Source organism: Salmo salar, chromosome 13, assembly GCF_965601325.2.
Source record: "Salmo salar chromosome 13, fSalSal1, whole genome shotgun sequence".
Classification (NCBI taxonomy): Eukaryota; Metazoa; Chordata; class Actinopteri; order Salmoniformes; family Salmonidae; genus Salmo; species Salmo salar.
The window spans coordinates 89,683,541-89,699,098 of NC_138303.1; the positions used below are offsets into that span (position 1 = coordinate 89,683,541).

General features: G+C 45.7%; 1 protein-coding gene across 1 annotated transcript in view; it reads left to right on the forward strand.

Moving 5' to 3' along the window:
- Positions 1-15,558, forward strand: part of LOC106568078 (unconventional myosin-XVIIIa) — a 111,442-nt gene that overhangs the window by 76,156 nt on the left and 19,728 nt on the right. Inside the window, exons 22-34 of the mRNA XM_014138085.3 lie at positions 594-737; positions 1,030-1,119; positions 1,421-1,540; positions 1,704-1,818; positions 3,177-3,304; positions 3,436-3,590; positions 4,519-4,642; positions 5,050-5,250; positions 5,351-5,461; positions 5,798-5,902; positions 8,553-8,699; positions 8,913-9,026; positions 11,189-11,305. Coding sequence (XP_013993560.1) covers positions 594-737; positions 1,030-1,119; positions 1,421-1,540; positions 1,704-1,818; positions 3,177-3,304; positions 3,436-3,590; positions 4,519-4,642; positions 5,050-5,250; positions 5,351-5,461; positions 5,798-5,902; positions 8,553-8,699; positions 8,913-9,026; positions 11,189-11,305 — 1,671 coding nt within the window. The remainder of the gene's footprint in view (positions 1-593; positions 738-1,029; positions 1,120-1,420; positions 1,541-1,703; positions 1,819-3,176; positions 3,305-3,435; positions 3,591-4,518; positions 4,643-5,049; positions 5,251-5,350; positions 5,462-5,797; positions 5,903-8,552; positions 8,700-8,912; positions 9,027-11,188; positions 11,306-15,558) is intronic.

Sequence of the window (15,558 nt, forward strand, 5' to 3'; positions counted from 1 at the left end):
GGTTTGGGTTGAGTTGGACCACAGAGTGAAGGAAAAGCAGCCAACAAGTGCTCAGCATATGTGGGAACTCTAGACTGTTGGAAAAGCATTCCAGGTGAAGCTGGTTGAGAGAATGCCAAGAGTGTCAAAGCTGTCATCAAGCCAAAGTGTGGCTACTTTGAAGAATCTCATATGAAATATATTTGAGTTGTTTAATACTGTTTTTTTTTTTTTTTTGGTTACTACATGAGTCCATATGTGTTATTTCATAGTTTTGATGTCTTCACTATTATTATACATTCTAGAAAATAGTACAAATAAAGAAAAACCCTTGAATGAGTAGGTGTGTCCAAACTTTTGACTGGTAAAAGTACATGTGGGGTTTAGTGAGAACTAGAGTAGATCACAGTGGAGTTTAGACTGATAATACTAATCTGATGAGTTATTATTTCTCTGTAGTTAGGACCAGAGATCCACTTAACACAGACTATTTCTGTACTCTGTAGGCCTAGTAGAGAGAGCTCTGCTGCACTGAACCTCTGCACTGCACTATGCTGTACTCTCAGCCCATCCAGTACAGTCACACCCACTCTTTCTCTCTGTGTGCTGGGCAGACCCATGACCTGGCCATCCGCTGCATCCAGAAGAACATCACGAAGAACAAAGGAGTGAAGGGCTGGCCCTGGTGGAAGCTGTTTACAACTGTACGGCCCCTCATTGAGGCGCAGCTCACAGAGGAACAGATCAGAGGAAAAGACGTGAGTATCCCTGTCTCTGTCTGTACTGGACATGTCTGACTGCTTAGCCATCCAACCTCACACCCACTGCAAATCTGCTCCTCATGACTAAAGTAAGGGTTTGCATGTTTGAAAATGGGTGTTTGCTTACCCACAACCATGAGTCGACTCTCCAGAATTGCCGTATGATGTCAGCTGGGAGTGGCAAATATCTCCTTAGTGTTGCATAGGATTCCAACATGGCTACCTCGGCTGTTTCTACAATCTCTTTCCCATTCTTATAATTGTCCTTTTACTGTATGTTCTCTTCCAGGAGGAGATCCAGCATCTGAAGGGAAAGCTGGAGAAGACAGAGGAAGAGAGAAACAAAGTGAGATTGAACAGTGATCAACTGGAGAGCAGGGTGAGTCTCCTGGGGCCTTTCTTCTATGCACTGCATTCTGGAAAAGAGTGTTTGCTGCAGAGGTGGTAAACAGTAGTTCAGTCATACTGGCTTTATTCACCAGAAGCTGTGTCAGGTTATCAACTCAAACAGTCCACCGTTGTTCATTGTTTGACTCCGTCTGTGATAAGAAAAGTAGTCTGAGGATATCACTCTCAGGCTTCATAGGAAGCCTTTTGATGGTGAGTTTGTCGATTGCTGCTGTGACTGAAGATAGGCCGGGCCATGGGGCATACACATTGACTGCTGTGTGTTCCTCCAGATCTCAGAGTTGTCAGCAGAGCTTGCAGACGAGAGGAACGCTGGAGAGTCGGCTTCCCAGCTGCTGGAGACCGAGACGTCTGAGAGACTGAAACTGGAGAAAGACATGAAGGACCTGCAGGTACAGACAGACGCATGCACTCACTCACTCTTGAGTAGCTGTACTTACACTACTGTTGACTAGTCCATTTTGGTTGTCAGTGAGCGTAAGTAATAGGACATGTAAGATGGAGCATGGACATAATATTTCGTAGCGGGAATATTGAATATTCTGTCTACCTTAGGCTATGTTTGACTTGATGAAGAAGCAGATGGAGTGTATGGAGATGGAGGTGATGGAGGCTCGTCTCATCAGAACAGCAGAGCTCAACGAGGACGTGGACGATGATGACGATTCAGGTGAGTTCTGATGCCTATAGACTATCCACACAAAACCCACTGTATGCATGGCAAATATTCGGTTGTAATTATTGTTGGGGAAAGGTAATGCATTTAACTACTTGTAAAAGAGGATACCCATGTATTACATAGTAAAGGTTAGGTTGTAAATTGCATTATGATCATTGGTGTTTTTTCAGAGGCAAACAGACACAGCTTAGAAAGTGACCCATGGTATTTATGAAGGGTGTTGTGTGACTCATCACTAGTACAATATCTGAGACTACATACAGTAGGATAATTGGGTCAAAAGTTGCATAATGACATGTTGTCAATGAATTGGCTCATCTTCTATGGATTTACAGGTGTGCGATTAAAATGCCCACTGTCAGGCCTTAGTCCTCTCTCGCTCTTTGTCTCTGATCTCCTTCTGCAGTTAGCGCGGCATCATGCTGTGAGTGTATTGTCCTTCAGTCTCTCTGCCCCTAAATCAAGGCGCTCGAGTACCCGGCCCCCACATCCTCAAGAATAAAGCCAGAGTTTGAAGGTTTCAGATAAATGAGGAAATAATCTTGTGGATCAAAGCCGGTGGCTCCTGGAAGCTGTCATTATTCTTTAAATATGCACATGTCTGTTACAGTGTTCCTGTGGGAAGGGGGATGGAGAGCCTCTCAAACATGTTAATTCCACACCTGTAAATCCATAGGTGGGCCAATTCATGGACAACATGTCATTATGCAACTTTTAACCCAATTATCCTACTGTATGTAGTCTCAGATATTGTACTAGTGATGAGTCACACAACACCCTTCATAAATACCATGGGCCACTTTCTAAGCTGTGTCTGTTTGCCTCTGAAAAAACACCAATGATCATAATGCGATTTTGATAAATGAACCTGGCCAGTCTTCTAGTCTCCACTACTCTAGTGTAGATAGGCACTGACAGCCACTGCTGTGGGCCCAGGTACAGCTCTATATGCCATATTAGGTTCTGCGTCTCCACTAAACTCTTACAGATTCTATAGTCTGTTTCACTGGTGTCCGGTCAGTTTTGAAGTGTATCTACTGGTAGTTGTTAAACTTTGAATGTCATCTTACCTAGAGACGATATCTTGAGGGATATTCTTGTTCCCTTGAAGCTTTTTCCATTTGTATTGTCAAGTCATGATGAAGAGTTTGGTAGAATAAAAGTTTGTCTGTTATTGGCAACATGTGTATGTGAGACACACAGCAGCTCTTTCTATATTCTGATCCTCAGCTGCATTAAGCCTTGTTCAGTCAGCCAGTCCAGCATCAGAGGATCGGTCACTCCGAATGTCACATGGTCTGTCTCGGTCACTCCCTGACCCTATGTACTGTCACTGGTCTGTCCCACAGGAGGAGAGTGGCGTCTGAAGTACGACCGAGCCATCCGGGAGACTGAGTTCACCAAGAAGAGATTGCAGCAGGAGTTTGAAGACATGCTAGAGACTGAGCAGCAGAGTAAAAGACCTCTGGAGAGGAAGGTATGGCCTGGGTGTTACTCATTCTGGCCTTATCATGTATTACTCTGGTGCACATATTCACTGGAGTTATGTTCATATGCATCATAACATTCATACTTATTGTGTGTGTGTGTGTGTGTGTGTGTGTGTAGCTGACTGACCTGCAGGCTGACAACGATGAAGTGCAGCGCTCTGTGCAGCAGCTGAAGAAGAAGTGTAGCAGACTGACGGCTGAGCTGCAGGACACCAAGCTGCACCTGGAGGGCCAGCAGAGCCGCAACCATGACCTGGAGAAGAAACAGAGGAAGTATGTACACGCACCCACTCACATTTGCAGGCACACAGGCGCACACACTAATACACAAGAGCAAAGCCGTCATTCAACAGCTCTTGTTTAAGAATAATGACTATAGAAATGTTTTTCTAAGGAACCTCAATTTGGACACATACAGCACTAGATGCCTTACCATCCCAAAATAGTGAAAAGTGAGGAACCTGCTTCTTTTGTCTCCTGAAACGTCCTCACGTACACTAGCTGACCTATCCAGGAGACTAATACTTTTTTTTTTCATTTGAACAGAGAATAGAGATGGGCTGTAATCGGTGTAATTGCATTAGCTGAGAAAATGAGTCAGACTTTTAGCACTTGAGAGGTTTGTGCTGTGGCAGAATGTGATCTCTCCCTTGGGGCTAATTGAAGATGCTTTGTGGGAGTAATCATTTTCAGCTGTGCAAAGCCGTGGACCGCTTCTCTTAGAGAAGAAAAGAGAGAATTAAGGGAGCTGACAGTTCAGAACACTTCACAATGCAGTTGAACACTCCTAAGTGTGGCTGCCCCAGACATTTGAATAGAACATTATGGTCATGATTAGAATGCGTTTGTAAATTAACAGCTAACTGTTAACATTTTAAAGCTGAGTGCTTATAATGAGTCTAGAATGGAGGCTGTACTGTTAGTAATAGTCTTCAGTGGGATGAGAGGAGGTGAAATGCTTCCTCTTATCGCAGTGAATTGACTTCTAAATGATTTAACTCAACAAATGGGCCTGCTTAAATATTTTCTTAGACTGAAAGTGTTGTTGCTTGCCTCATTAAATCTTCCACTTCATTCATAGCGTCCAACAATCTATTGGATGAAAATGATCTGTAATATTTATACTTTTTCTGTAAGACTCGGTGGAGAGTGAAGGAGAGGTCTGTATGAAGGCCTGTCAGTAGTGTAACGTGTGTTGCAGGTTTGACTTGGAGCAGAGCCAGGCCCAGGACGAAGTGCTGAGAGAGAGGACACAGAGAGAGAAGCTGGGCCGGGAGAGAGACATGATGACAGGGGAGCGGTTCAGTCTGTGCCAGCAGCTGCAGGTACAGTATAACCTGGACACAGATGACGGATCATAATGTAATTGTTCCCCCTGGGGAGTCCATGTCCTCTGAATGTCTGGCCTAGTCCAAGAATCCTCTGAGTGTCCATGTCTCTGAGTGTCCATGTCTCTGAGTGTCCATGTCTCTGAGTGTCCATGTCTCTGAGTGTCCATGTCTCTGAGTGTCCATGTCTCTGAGTGTCCATGTCTCTGAGTGTCCATGTCTCTGAGTGTCCATGTCTCTGAGTGTCCATGTCTCTGAGTGTCCATGTCTCTGAGTGTCCATGTCTCTGAGTGTCCATGTCTCTGAGTGTCCATGTCTCTGAGTGTCCATGTCTCTGAGTGTCCATGTCTCTGAGTGTCCATGTCTCTGAGTGTCCATGTCTCTGTGCTGCCCCCTGCCTGCAGGACAAGGACATGGAGCTCTGTGCCATCCAGCTGAAGGTGGAGCATCTGGAGGCGGAGCTAAAGGACCTGTCATCCCAGGAGTCCAAGGATGAGGCATCGCTGTCCAAGACCAAGAAGATGCTCCGCGACCTGGAAGCCAAGGTCAAAGACCAGGAGGAGGAGCTGGATGAACAGGCCGGGACCATCCAGATGCTGGAGCAGGTGAAGGAGGTGAATAGGGGAGGAATACAGAGCCCATATAGGAGTTGCCAGTCTAGAACTGTCTAGGTGTGTGTGGTGTGTGTGTGTGTGTGTGCTTCAGGCCAAGCTGCGTCTGGAGATGGGGATGGTGAGTCTGCGGCAGACCCAATCTAAAGACATCGATGGCAAGGATGAGGAGGTGGAGGAGATCAGGCAGTCCTGCAGTAAGAAGGTAAGAGGGATGCACATATGACTGATGAGATCTGGTAATTGCTGTCTACTTGACATGTTGTTTTGACCACATACATCTATAATGACACATTTGCAGGGAACTTCTTCTACACAGTCATTTCACATTGACAGTCCAACATATAGTGCCACATGTAGTATGACATTGATCTGGCCCTCTGACTTTAGACCTATGAGGACAACATGTGGTGTGGTAGATGTTGGTGGGTGACACTGCAGTGATGGTCATCTGTCAGCCTGTCCCAATGAATGTGTAGTTCCTGTCCTGAGTCTACTGACCTTCCTCCTGTCTTATCTTGTCGGTCTGTCCATCCTACAGCTGAAGCAGATGGAGGTACAGCTGGAGGAGGAGTATGATGACAAGCAGAAAGTCCTGCGTGAGAGGAGAGAGCTGGAGGCCAAGCTACTGTCTGCCCAGGACCAGGTACACTGTCACTGACCACGGTGTGTGTGTGTGTGTGTGCGTCACACATGGGTTCAAATGTTGTATAAATGTTGTCACATGGGATGGATATAATGTTTCCTCCATCGTTTCCTATGACCGAAAAGAGCTTCTGGACATCAGAACAGCAATCACTAACCTCGATTTTGGATGAAGAATTTTATTTCAATGACTCGGCCGCGCTGGACATACTGCTCACTGGGACCAGGTCCTAATCTCCGATACTCGGAAGAGGAAAATACGGTGATATAGAGGCTGACTTGGGGGCAGCCTGACAAAACTACGGAGGTGAGTAAATAAATCGCCTCTACCCTTTGTTCTATTGGCGAATGTGCAATCACTGGAGAACAAACTGGACGAGATCCGTTTTGAAACAATCCTATCAACGGGACCTGAAGAACTGTAATATCCTATGCTTCACGGAGTCGTGGCTGAACGAGGACATGGTTAATATAGATCTAGCTGGTTTTTCAATGCATCGGCAGAGCAGAACAGCAGAGTTTCGTAAACTTAGGGGCGGGTGTGTGTGTCTTTGTTAACAACAGCTGGTGCGCGATCTCTAATATTAAGGAAGTCTCCAGGTTCTGCTTGCCTGAGTTAGAATAACTCATGATAAGCTGTAGACCATACTATTTACCAAGAGAGTTTTCATCTATATTTTTATTCGCTGTCTACTTACCACCACAAACGGATGCTTGCACTAAGGACACCTATACAAGGCTTATAGTGGCTGGGGACTTTAATGCAGGGAAACTGACATCCATTTTACCTAATTTCTACCAGCTTGCCACCTGTGCAACTACAGGGAAAAAAACTCTAGACCACCTTTACTCCACACACAGAAATGCATGCAAAGCTCTCCCTTACCCTCCATTTGGCAAATATGACTATAACTCTATCCTCATGATTCCTGCTTACAAGCATAAACTTAAACAGGAAGTACCAGTGACGTGCTCAATTTGGAAGTGGTTCGATGAAGCAGATGCTAAGCTACAGGACCGTTTTGCTAGCACAGACTGGAATATGTTCCAGGATTCATCCGATAGCATTGAGAATTTTACCACATCAGTCACCGGCTTCATCAATAAGTGCGTCGACGACTTCGTCCCCACAGTGACCGTATGTACATATCCCAACCAGAAGCCATGGATTACAGGCAACATCTGCACTGAGCTAAAAGATAGAGCTGTCGCTTTCAAGGAGTAGGACACTAACCTGGATGCTTATAAGAAATCGCACTACGTCCTCCGACGAACCATCAAACAGGCAAAGCGTCAATACAGGACTAAGATCAAAACCTACTACACTGGATCTGATGCTCGTCGCATGTGACAGGGCTTGCAAACTATCACGGATTACAAAGGGAAACCCAGTCATGAGTGCCCAGTGACACGAGTCTACCAGACGAGCTAAATGCCTTCTATGCTCGCTTCGATGCAAGCAACACTGAACTATGTGTGAGATGCTGTTCCAGATGACTGTGTGATCACGCTCAGGGTGGGAAATTAACTTTTTGGTCCAAAACTCGGATTTGTTTTACCAACCTAAAATATATTTTCACCATAATTACACCAAAAACATACAAAATAAACAGATGAGCATGCTTTGTTTTTCTGAAACAAATGTATTACTAGTAATAATTAAAGGGATGAGTTGCTTCTACAACTGAACATCAAGGATCAACAAATGTCTACCCTGCCACAAAAGGCAGACCGAGCCCGCCCCATTCCCATCGACGGGGCTGCAGTGGAGCAGGTTGAAAGCTTGGTGTCCACATCACCAACAAACAATTATGGTCCAAATAAACCACGACAGTCGTGAAGAGGGCCAAGCTTCCTGCCATCCAGGACCTCTATACCAGGTGGTGTCAGAGGAAGGCCCAGACTGTGCTCGCTGCTACTGCATGGCAAGCGGTACCAATGCACCAAGTCTGGAATCAACAGGACCCTGAACAGCTGCTACCCCCAAGCCATAAGACTTCTAAACAAGACTGCTATTTAGCTAGTCAAATGGTTACCCAGACTACCTGCATTGACACTTTTTTGCACTAACTCTCTTGCACTGAATCTATGCACATACACTGGACTCTATCACACACACACACACACACACACACACACACACACACACACACACACACACACACTTACACACACACACTTACACATATGCTGCTGCTACTGTCTCTATCCTGTTGCCTAGTCACTTCACACCTACCTATATGTACAGCTATCTCAATTACTTCATACCCCTGGACATTGTCTCGATACTGGTACTCCCTGTATATAGACATTTATTTTTATTAGTTTTTCACGGTGTATTTATTCCTTGTCACTTTCAATTTATATGTATTTGTATCTTAACTTTAACTCTGCATTGTTGGAAAAGGACCGTAAGTAAGCATTTCACTGTTAGTCTACACCTGTTGTTTACGAAGCGTGTGGCAAATAACATTTGATTTGAAATACTTTTCAATTTGATTATTTGTTATTTAAATACTGATTATTATGTTAAACACAAGAAGAGCTACCTCTGGATCTTGTATTGGGCTCTGATAGTTTGCTGTGAGGTGGGAGCTCATGGTGAACACTGTGAGCTGCACAGTAGTTACTGTTTAGGTGTTCTACTCTAGGTGGGCTGCAGGGACGTGGAGACCGAGAAGAGGCTGAGGAAGGACCTGAAACGCACCAAGGTGCTGCTGGCTGATGCCCAGATCATGCTGGACCACCTGAAGAACAACGCCCTCAGTAAGAGAGAGACCGCCCAGCTCAAAAACCAGGTACACCATCCTACATTACACTACATGGCCCATCTTATTATCATCATGTCAATCCCGTACGTTAGTGACGTTCTGACAGCTTTACTACTACAAATAATCCTGTCAAAAAGTATTGCGCTTGCTCTCCTGATCAAGGACACGGTGTTGAGTTTTAGCTTTTCACCCGGACCTTGCAATCCTCTCTTCCTCCTCCTGCTATATCTCCCTTCACAGCTGGAGGAGTCAGAGTTCACGTGTGCGGTGGCGGTGAAGTCTCGTAAGGGCATGGAGATGGAGATCGAGGACCTGCACATCCAGATGGAGGAAGTGGTCAAAGTCAAGATGTCGGTGAGTGAGAGATCCTTCCGTTGCCAAGCTCTCTTTGAGAGGACTCCCAACCATTATACCTGCCTAATGCCTACTGTGAACTGCACACAGAGTATGGAGTAAGTCCACATCAGTGTGCTGTATTTCCATTTCATTTTAAAGGAAAATACCACTCAAAATCTATCTTTTGGTGTTTGTTTCTTTAGTCCACTGTTGGATACACTATGAGTCTCCTTCATACATCCCTCTGTGTGTCTTAGCCAAGTATTCATTGTGTAGAGACAGAGTGGGGGTTCAAATATGTAATCTCTGCAACACTGCGTAATTACAGCATTTTACCACGTTTTTGACGACACAACAAAAACAAACCACAGTGTTAGAAACAGCAGGAGAACCTGTTGCATTTTTTACTCCCTCTTTTTTACACACAGCAGAATATTTTAATATTGTGTAAAAACACTGCCATGAATATGTTCACATCTCCCCGCCATCGTCGAACATTGAAATGATGAGTCTTTTTTTCTGGGAATGTTGCTTTTCTCGGTTATGTGCTAATGGATTAATTAAGTTTGTTTATATATTTTTAGTCTTTAATGCGTTCCATAATCGTCTCCCCAGGAGAGTCCTCCCTCTGAGGAGGGCAGAGTCATGACGGCTGTGTAGTCTGAGCTGCTGATTGGTGTGTTTATGGCTATCAAAGGTTTTCTAAATGTGTCTAGTTTGGGAAGGCATACTGAGGGTGGGTAGTGGGCAGTAATATTTATCATGTGTATGATATACAGTATATTATATATACATCACATGTGACTTGTAATGAGACTAAGCAATTAGCCTATTCAAATGTTTATCTGACGACATAAAGATCATTTAAAATATACAAGCAAGGTTTAGGCAATGATTTGACGTTGACTAGCAAGAATTGGTCTGAGAATTGTCTATCAAAGACAGCTGTTTAATTAACATTGTACAGTGAATGGATTCACATACAAGGCATGCAGTTACAAATCATTAACAAGCACTACAAAGTATACTTTTAGGCATATAGATCCTGAGTTAACTTAGAAGACAACATGAACAAAGAAATGCCTACTAAGCCAGAGGCCTAGAAGGCTATGAAATTATAATTGATCATACAACCTTCCTACATGGACTGGATACAGGATAAGAGAGATGAGAGAGAACAAAGGCATTTAATTTCATTTATAACATCTGAAGGTGTAACCTTTCAACCCAAAACGAACCACCATTGACCAATCAAACGATACCAAGTTTACAGTAACCTAAACACTCCCAGGCCCGATCTCCACAGGGTGTCACAGCATTTAAAGGCTTGTGTGAGGGACGAGACCAATGTAAATAAGACAGAATTCCTGAGAAGACAATACAAATTATTTGCATAATGGAGTAATTCAGAGTTCACCCTGTACAGATACAAGTTATCAGAAAGATCATATAGATAGCGTCAAGAGGTATCCTCAGGGAACACGTTTCAGATAGATACCATACATTCTATCACAATAGTAAGTCCTCTGGATACTGTAATAGAGCTACATTTTGGCCCCCTCAGAGGGATAAGGGCTGACTAGTCCTTGGGCATTGTCCTTTGTTTTCCAGGTGACAGAGCACATAAATTAGAGCGAAGGCTACAGGTGTCTTTCCCTCCAGAGAAAATTGGATGATCTGCCTTAGGACGCTAGTGCCAAGCTAATACATGGTGCATTGGCCACACAGATCTGTCTGAAGGCCTAAATGACCCAATCAGGTCTGATTTATAGTAAATCACACTAATCCACCCCCTATCCATTAGATGGCCATTCCACACTGCTTGGGTCTAGGACTGGCCAGCTGATCACCATTCCACACTGCTTGGGTCTAGGACTGGCCAGCTGATCACCATTCCACACTGCTTGGGTCTAGGACTGGCCAGCTGATCACCATTCCACACTGCTTGGGTCTAGGACTGGCCAGCTGATGACCATTCAATACTGCTTGGGTCTAGGACTGGCCAGCTGATGACCATTCAATACTGCTTGGGTCTAGGACTGGCCAGCTGATGACCATTCAATACTGCTTGAGTCTAGGACTGATCAGCTGATGGCCATTGATTACCGTCACTGGCTCTGGTTGAAAAACAGCTTGCGATTAGGTGGTACATTTTGCATGTCTCTGTCTCTCTCTCTCAGCTTGAGGAGCAGGTGTCACGTCTGCAGAGGGAGAAGAACGACCTGCAGTCTCGTATGGAGGAGGACCAGGAGGACATGAACGAGCTGATGAAGAAACACAAGGCTGCCGTCTCCCAGGTAACCCTGCTCCCAACACCCACACAGCCTATTTTCTATAGACCTGCCCTGTAACTATGGTACATACATCCCTCTCAGCTACACACCCTCAGTTCCTCAGTTCTATAGACCTGTCCTCTAACCATGGACAATACATCCAACACAGCCAAAGTTCTATAGACCTGTCCTCTGACTATGGTACATACAGTGCATTTGGAAAATATGCAGACCCCTTCACTTTTTCTACATTTTTTTACGTTACAGCCTTATTCTAAAATGTATTAAATGTAAAAAAAAATCCCCATCAATCTACACACAATATGCCATAATGACAAAGTGAAAAATCTATAAAAAATAAAAAACAGATGCCTTATTTACATCAGTGTTGAGACCCTTTGCTACGCAACTCGAAATTGAGCTCAGGTGCATCCTGTTTCCATTGGTCATACTTGAGATGTTTCTACAACTTGATTGGAGTCCACCTGTGGTAAATTCAATTGGTTGGACATGATTTGGAAAGGCACACACCTGTCTATATAAGGCCCCACTGTTGAATGTTGTCGTGACGTGACTTTCATTAATGTGATAACTGTTATTTATGTTATCAACTAACTATGTTTAATTGTTACTCAATTAAATTAATCATGTAACAATTAACTCATTAGGAATTTGGGGCACCCAGGAAGTTGTTTAACGAGTTACCATCTCCCAAATTAAACTCTAAAGATGTATAAATATTTACATTTACATTTAAGTCATTTAGCAGACGCTCTTATCCAGAGCGACTTACAAATTGGTGCATTCACCTTATAATATCCAGTGGAACAACCACTTTACAATAGTGCATCTAAATCTTTTAGGGGGGGGGGTTAGAAGGATTACTTTATCCTATCCCAGGTACTCCTTGAAGAGGTGGGGTTTCAGGTGTCTCCGGAAGGTGGTGATTGACTCCGCTGTCCTGGCGTCGTGAGGGAGCTTGTTCCACCATTGGGGTGCCAGAGCAGCGAACAGTTTTGACTGGGCTGAGCGGGAACTGTGCTTCCTCAGAGGTAGGGAGGCGAGCAGGCCAGAGGTGGATGAACGGAGTGCCCTTGTTTGGGTGTAGGGCCTGATCAGAGCCTGAAGGTACGGAGGTGCCGTTCCCCTCACAGCTCCGTAGGCAAGCACCATGGTCTTGTAGCGGATGCGAGCTTCGACTGGAAGCCAGTGGAGAGAGCGGAGGAGCGGGGTGACGTGAGAGAACTTGGGAAGGTTGAACACCAGACGGGCTGCGGCGTTCTGGATGAGCTGTAGGGGTTTAATGGCACAGGCAGGGAGCCCAGCCAACAGCGAGTTGCAATAATCCAGACGGGAGATGACAAGTGCCTGGATTAGGACCTGCGCCGCTTCCTGTGTGAGGCAGGGTCGTACTCTGCGAATGTTGTAGAGCATGAACCTACAGGATCGGGTCACCGCCTTGATGTTGGTGGAGAACGACAGGGTGTTGTCCAGGGTCACGCCAAGGCTCTTAGCACTCTGGGAGGAGGACACAAGGGAGTTGTCAACCGTGATGGCGAGATCATGGAACGGGCAGTCCTTCCCCGGGAGGAAGAGCAGCTCCGTCTTGCCGAGGTTCAGCTTGAGGTGGTGATCCGTCATCCACACTGATATGTCTGCCAGACATGCAGAGATGCGATTCGCCACCTGGTTGTCAGAAGAGGGAAAGGAGAAGATTAATTGTGTGTCATCTGCATAGCAATGATATGAGAGACCATGTGAGGATATGACAGAGCCAAGTGACTTGGTGTATAGCGAGAATAGGAGTGGGCCAAGAACAGAGCCCTGGGGGACACCAGTGGTGAGAGCACGTGGTGCGGAGACAGATTCTCGCCACGCCACCTGGTAGGAGCGACCTGTCAGGTAGGACGCAATCCAAGCGTGGGCGGCGCCGGAGATGCCCAGCTCGGAGAGGGTGGAGAGGAGGATCTGATGGTTCACGGTATCAAAGGCAGCAGATAGGTCTAGAAGGATGAGAGCAGAGGAGAGAGAGTTAGCTTTAGCAGTGCGGAGAGCCTCCGCGACACAGAGAAGAGCAGTCTCAGTTGAATGCCCAGTCTTGAAACCTGACTGATTAGGATCAAGAAGGTCATTCTGAGAGAGATAGCAAGAGAGCTGGCCAAGGACGGCACGTTCAAGAGTTTTGGAGAGAAAGGAAAGAAGGGATACTGGTCTGTAGTTGTTGACATCGGAGGGATCGAGTGTAGGTTTTTTCAGAAGGGGTGCAACTCTCGCTCTCTTGAAGACGGAAGGGACGTAGCCAGCGGTCAAGGATGAGTTGATGAGCGAGGTGAGGTAGGGGAGAAGGTCTCCGGAAATGGTCTGGAGAAGAGAGGAGGGGATAGGGTCAAGTGGGCAGGTTGTTGGGCGGCCGGCCGTCACAAGACGCGAGATTTCATCTGGAGAGAGAGGGGAGAAAGAGGTCAAAGCACAGGGTAGGGCAGTGTGAGCAGGACCAGCGGTGTCGTTTGACTTAGCAAACGAGGATCGGATATCGTCAACCTTCTTTTCAAAATGGTTGACGAAGTCATCCGCAGAGAGGGAGGAGGGGGGGGGGAGGGGGAGTAGGATTCAGGAGGGAGGAGAAGGTAGCAAAGAGCTTCCTAGGGTTAGAGGCAGATGCTTGGAATTTAGAGTGGTAGAAAGTGGCTTTAGCAGCAGAGACAGAAGAGGAGAATGTAGAGAGGAGTGAGTGAAAGGATGCCAGGTCCGCAGGGAGGCGAGTTTTCCTCCATTTCCGCTCGGCTGCCCGGAGCCTTGTTCTGTGAGCTCGTAGTGAGTCGTCGAGCCACGGAGCAGGAGGGGAGGACCGAGCCGGCCTGGAGGATAGGGGACAGAGAAAATCAAAGGATGCAGAAAGGGAGGAGAGGAGGGTTGAGGAGGCAGAATCAGGAGATAGGTTGGAGAAGGTTTGAGCAGAGGGAAGAGATGATAGGATGGAAGAGGAGAGAGTAGCGGGAGAGAGAGAGCGAAGGTTGGGACGGCGCAATACCATCCGAGAAGGGGCAGAGTGAGAAGTGTTGGATGAGAGCAAGAGGGAAAAGGATACAAGGTAGTGGTCGGAGATTTGGAGGGGAGTTGCAATGAGATTAGTGGAAGAACAGCATCTAGTAAAGATGAGGTCAAGCGTATTGCCTGCCTTGTGAGTAGGGGGGGAAGGTGAGAGGGTGAGGTCAAAAGAGGAGAGGAGTGGAAAGAAGGAGGCAGAGAGGAATGAGTCGAAGGTAGACGTGGGGAGGTTAAAGTCACCCAGAACTGTGAGAGGTGAGCCATCCTCAGGAAAGGAACTTATCAAGGCGTCAAGCTCATTGATGAACTCTCCAAGGGAACCTGGAGGGCGATAAATGATAAGGATGTTAAGCTTGAAAGGGCTGGTAACTGTGACAGCATGGAATTCAAATGAGGAGATAGACAGATGGGTCAGGGGAGAAAGAGAGAATGTCCACAAATATGTTATCGCTAAGTCACTTATTAATCATTACTTTATATCAGTCTCATTCTGAACGTTGCATACTTCTTGAATCCGCAGGAACCCCAGCCTTTTCTGATTAATCAGTACTACACAAATTGACTTAGTAAATAAATAATTAACTAACTAAATAATAACAGAGAATACACATGCACACTTACATGAGACAAAGGTCCCTAGTGGACTGACAAGACATGACGGCTTGTTACACATGGAGAGGGCGGGGTAGATAAAGAGCGATATAAAGGGACATTTATCATACATTTGGGAACTACGCTCACTGTAACCATATACCTTGCACACAAACTACCACCCGTTTGGTTAAGGAATGTAATGTATTTACGTGTAGATGTCTTTGTCTGTTGTCTCTCTGAAACCAATCGATCCTTCTATGGGAATTGTCTCTGGATGTAAGGCTCTGGTTGCTCTGGTGGTCAAGTTCTAGATCCCTTTACATTTATGGGGTCCCGAGGGGCGCAGTGGTCTAAGGCACTGCATCTCAGTGCTAAAGGCGTCACTACAGACACCCTGGTTCGAATCCAGGCTGTATCACAACCGGCCGTGATTGGGAGTCCCGTAGGGCGGCACACAATTGGCTCAGCGTCGTCCAAGTTTGGCCGGTGTAGGCCGTCATTGTAAATAAGAATTTGTTCTTAACTGTCTTTCCTAGTTAAATAAAGGTTAAATATATAAAAATAACATGCACAGCTGCAGACTGTCAAGTGTTCTGGTCTAGTCTTTATCTTCACCTCGTGTTAAGAGTTGCTAA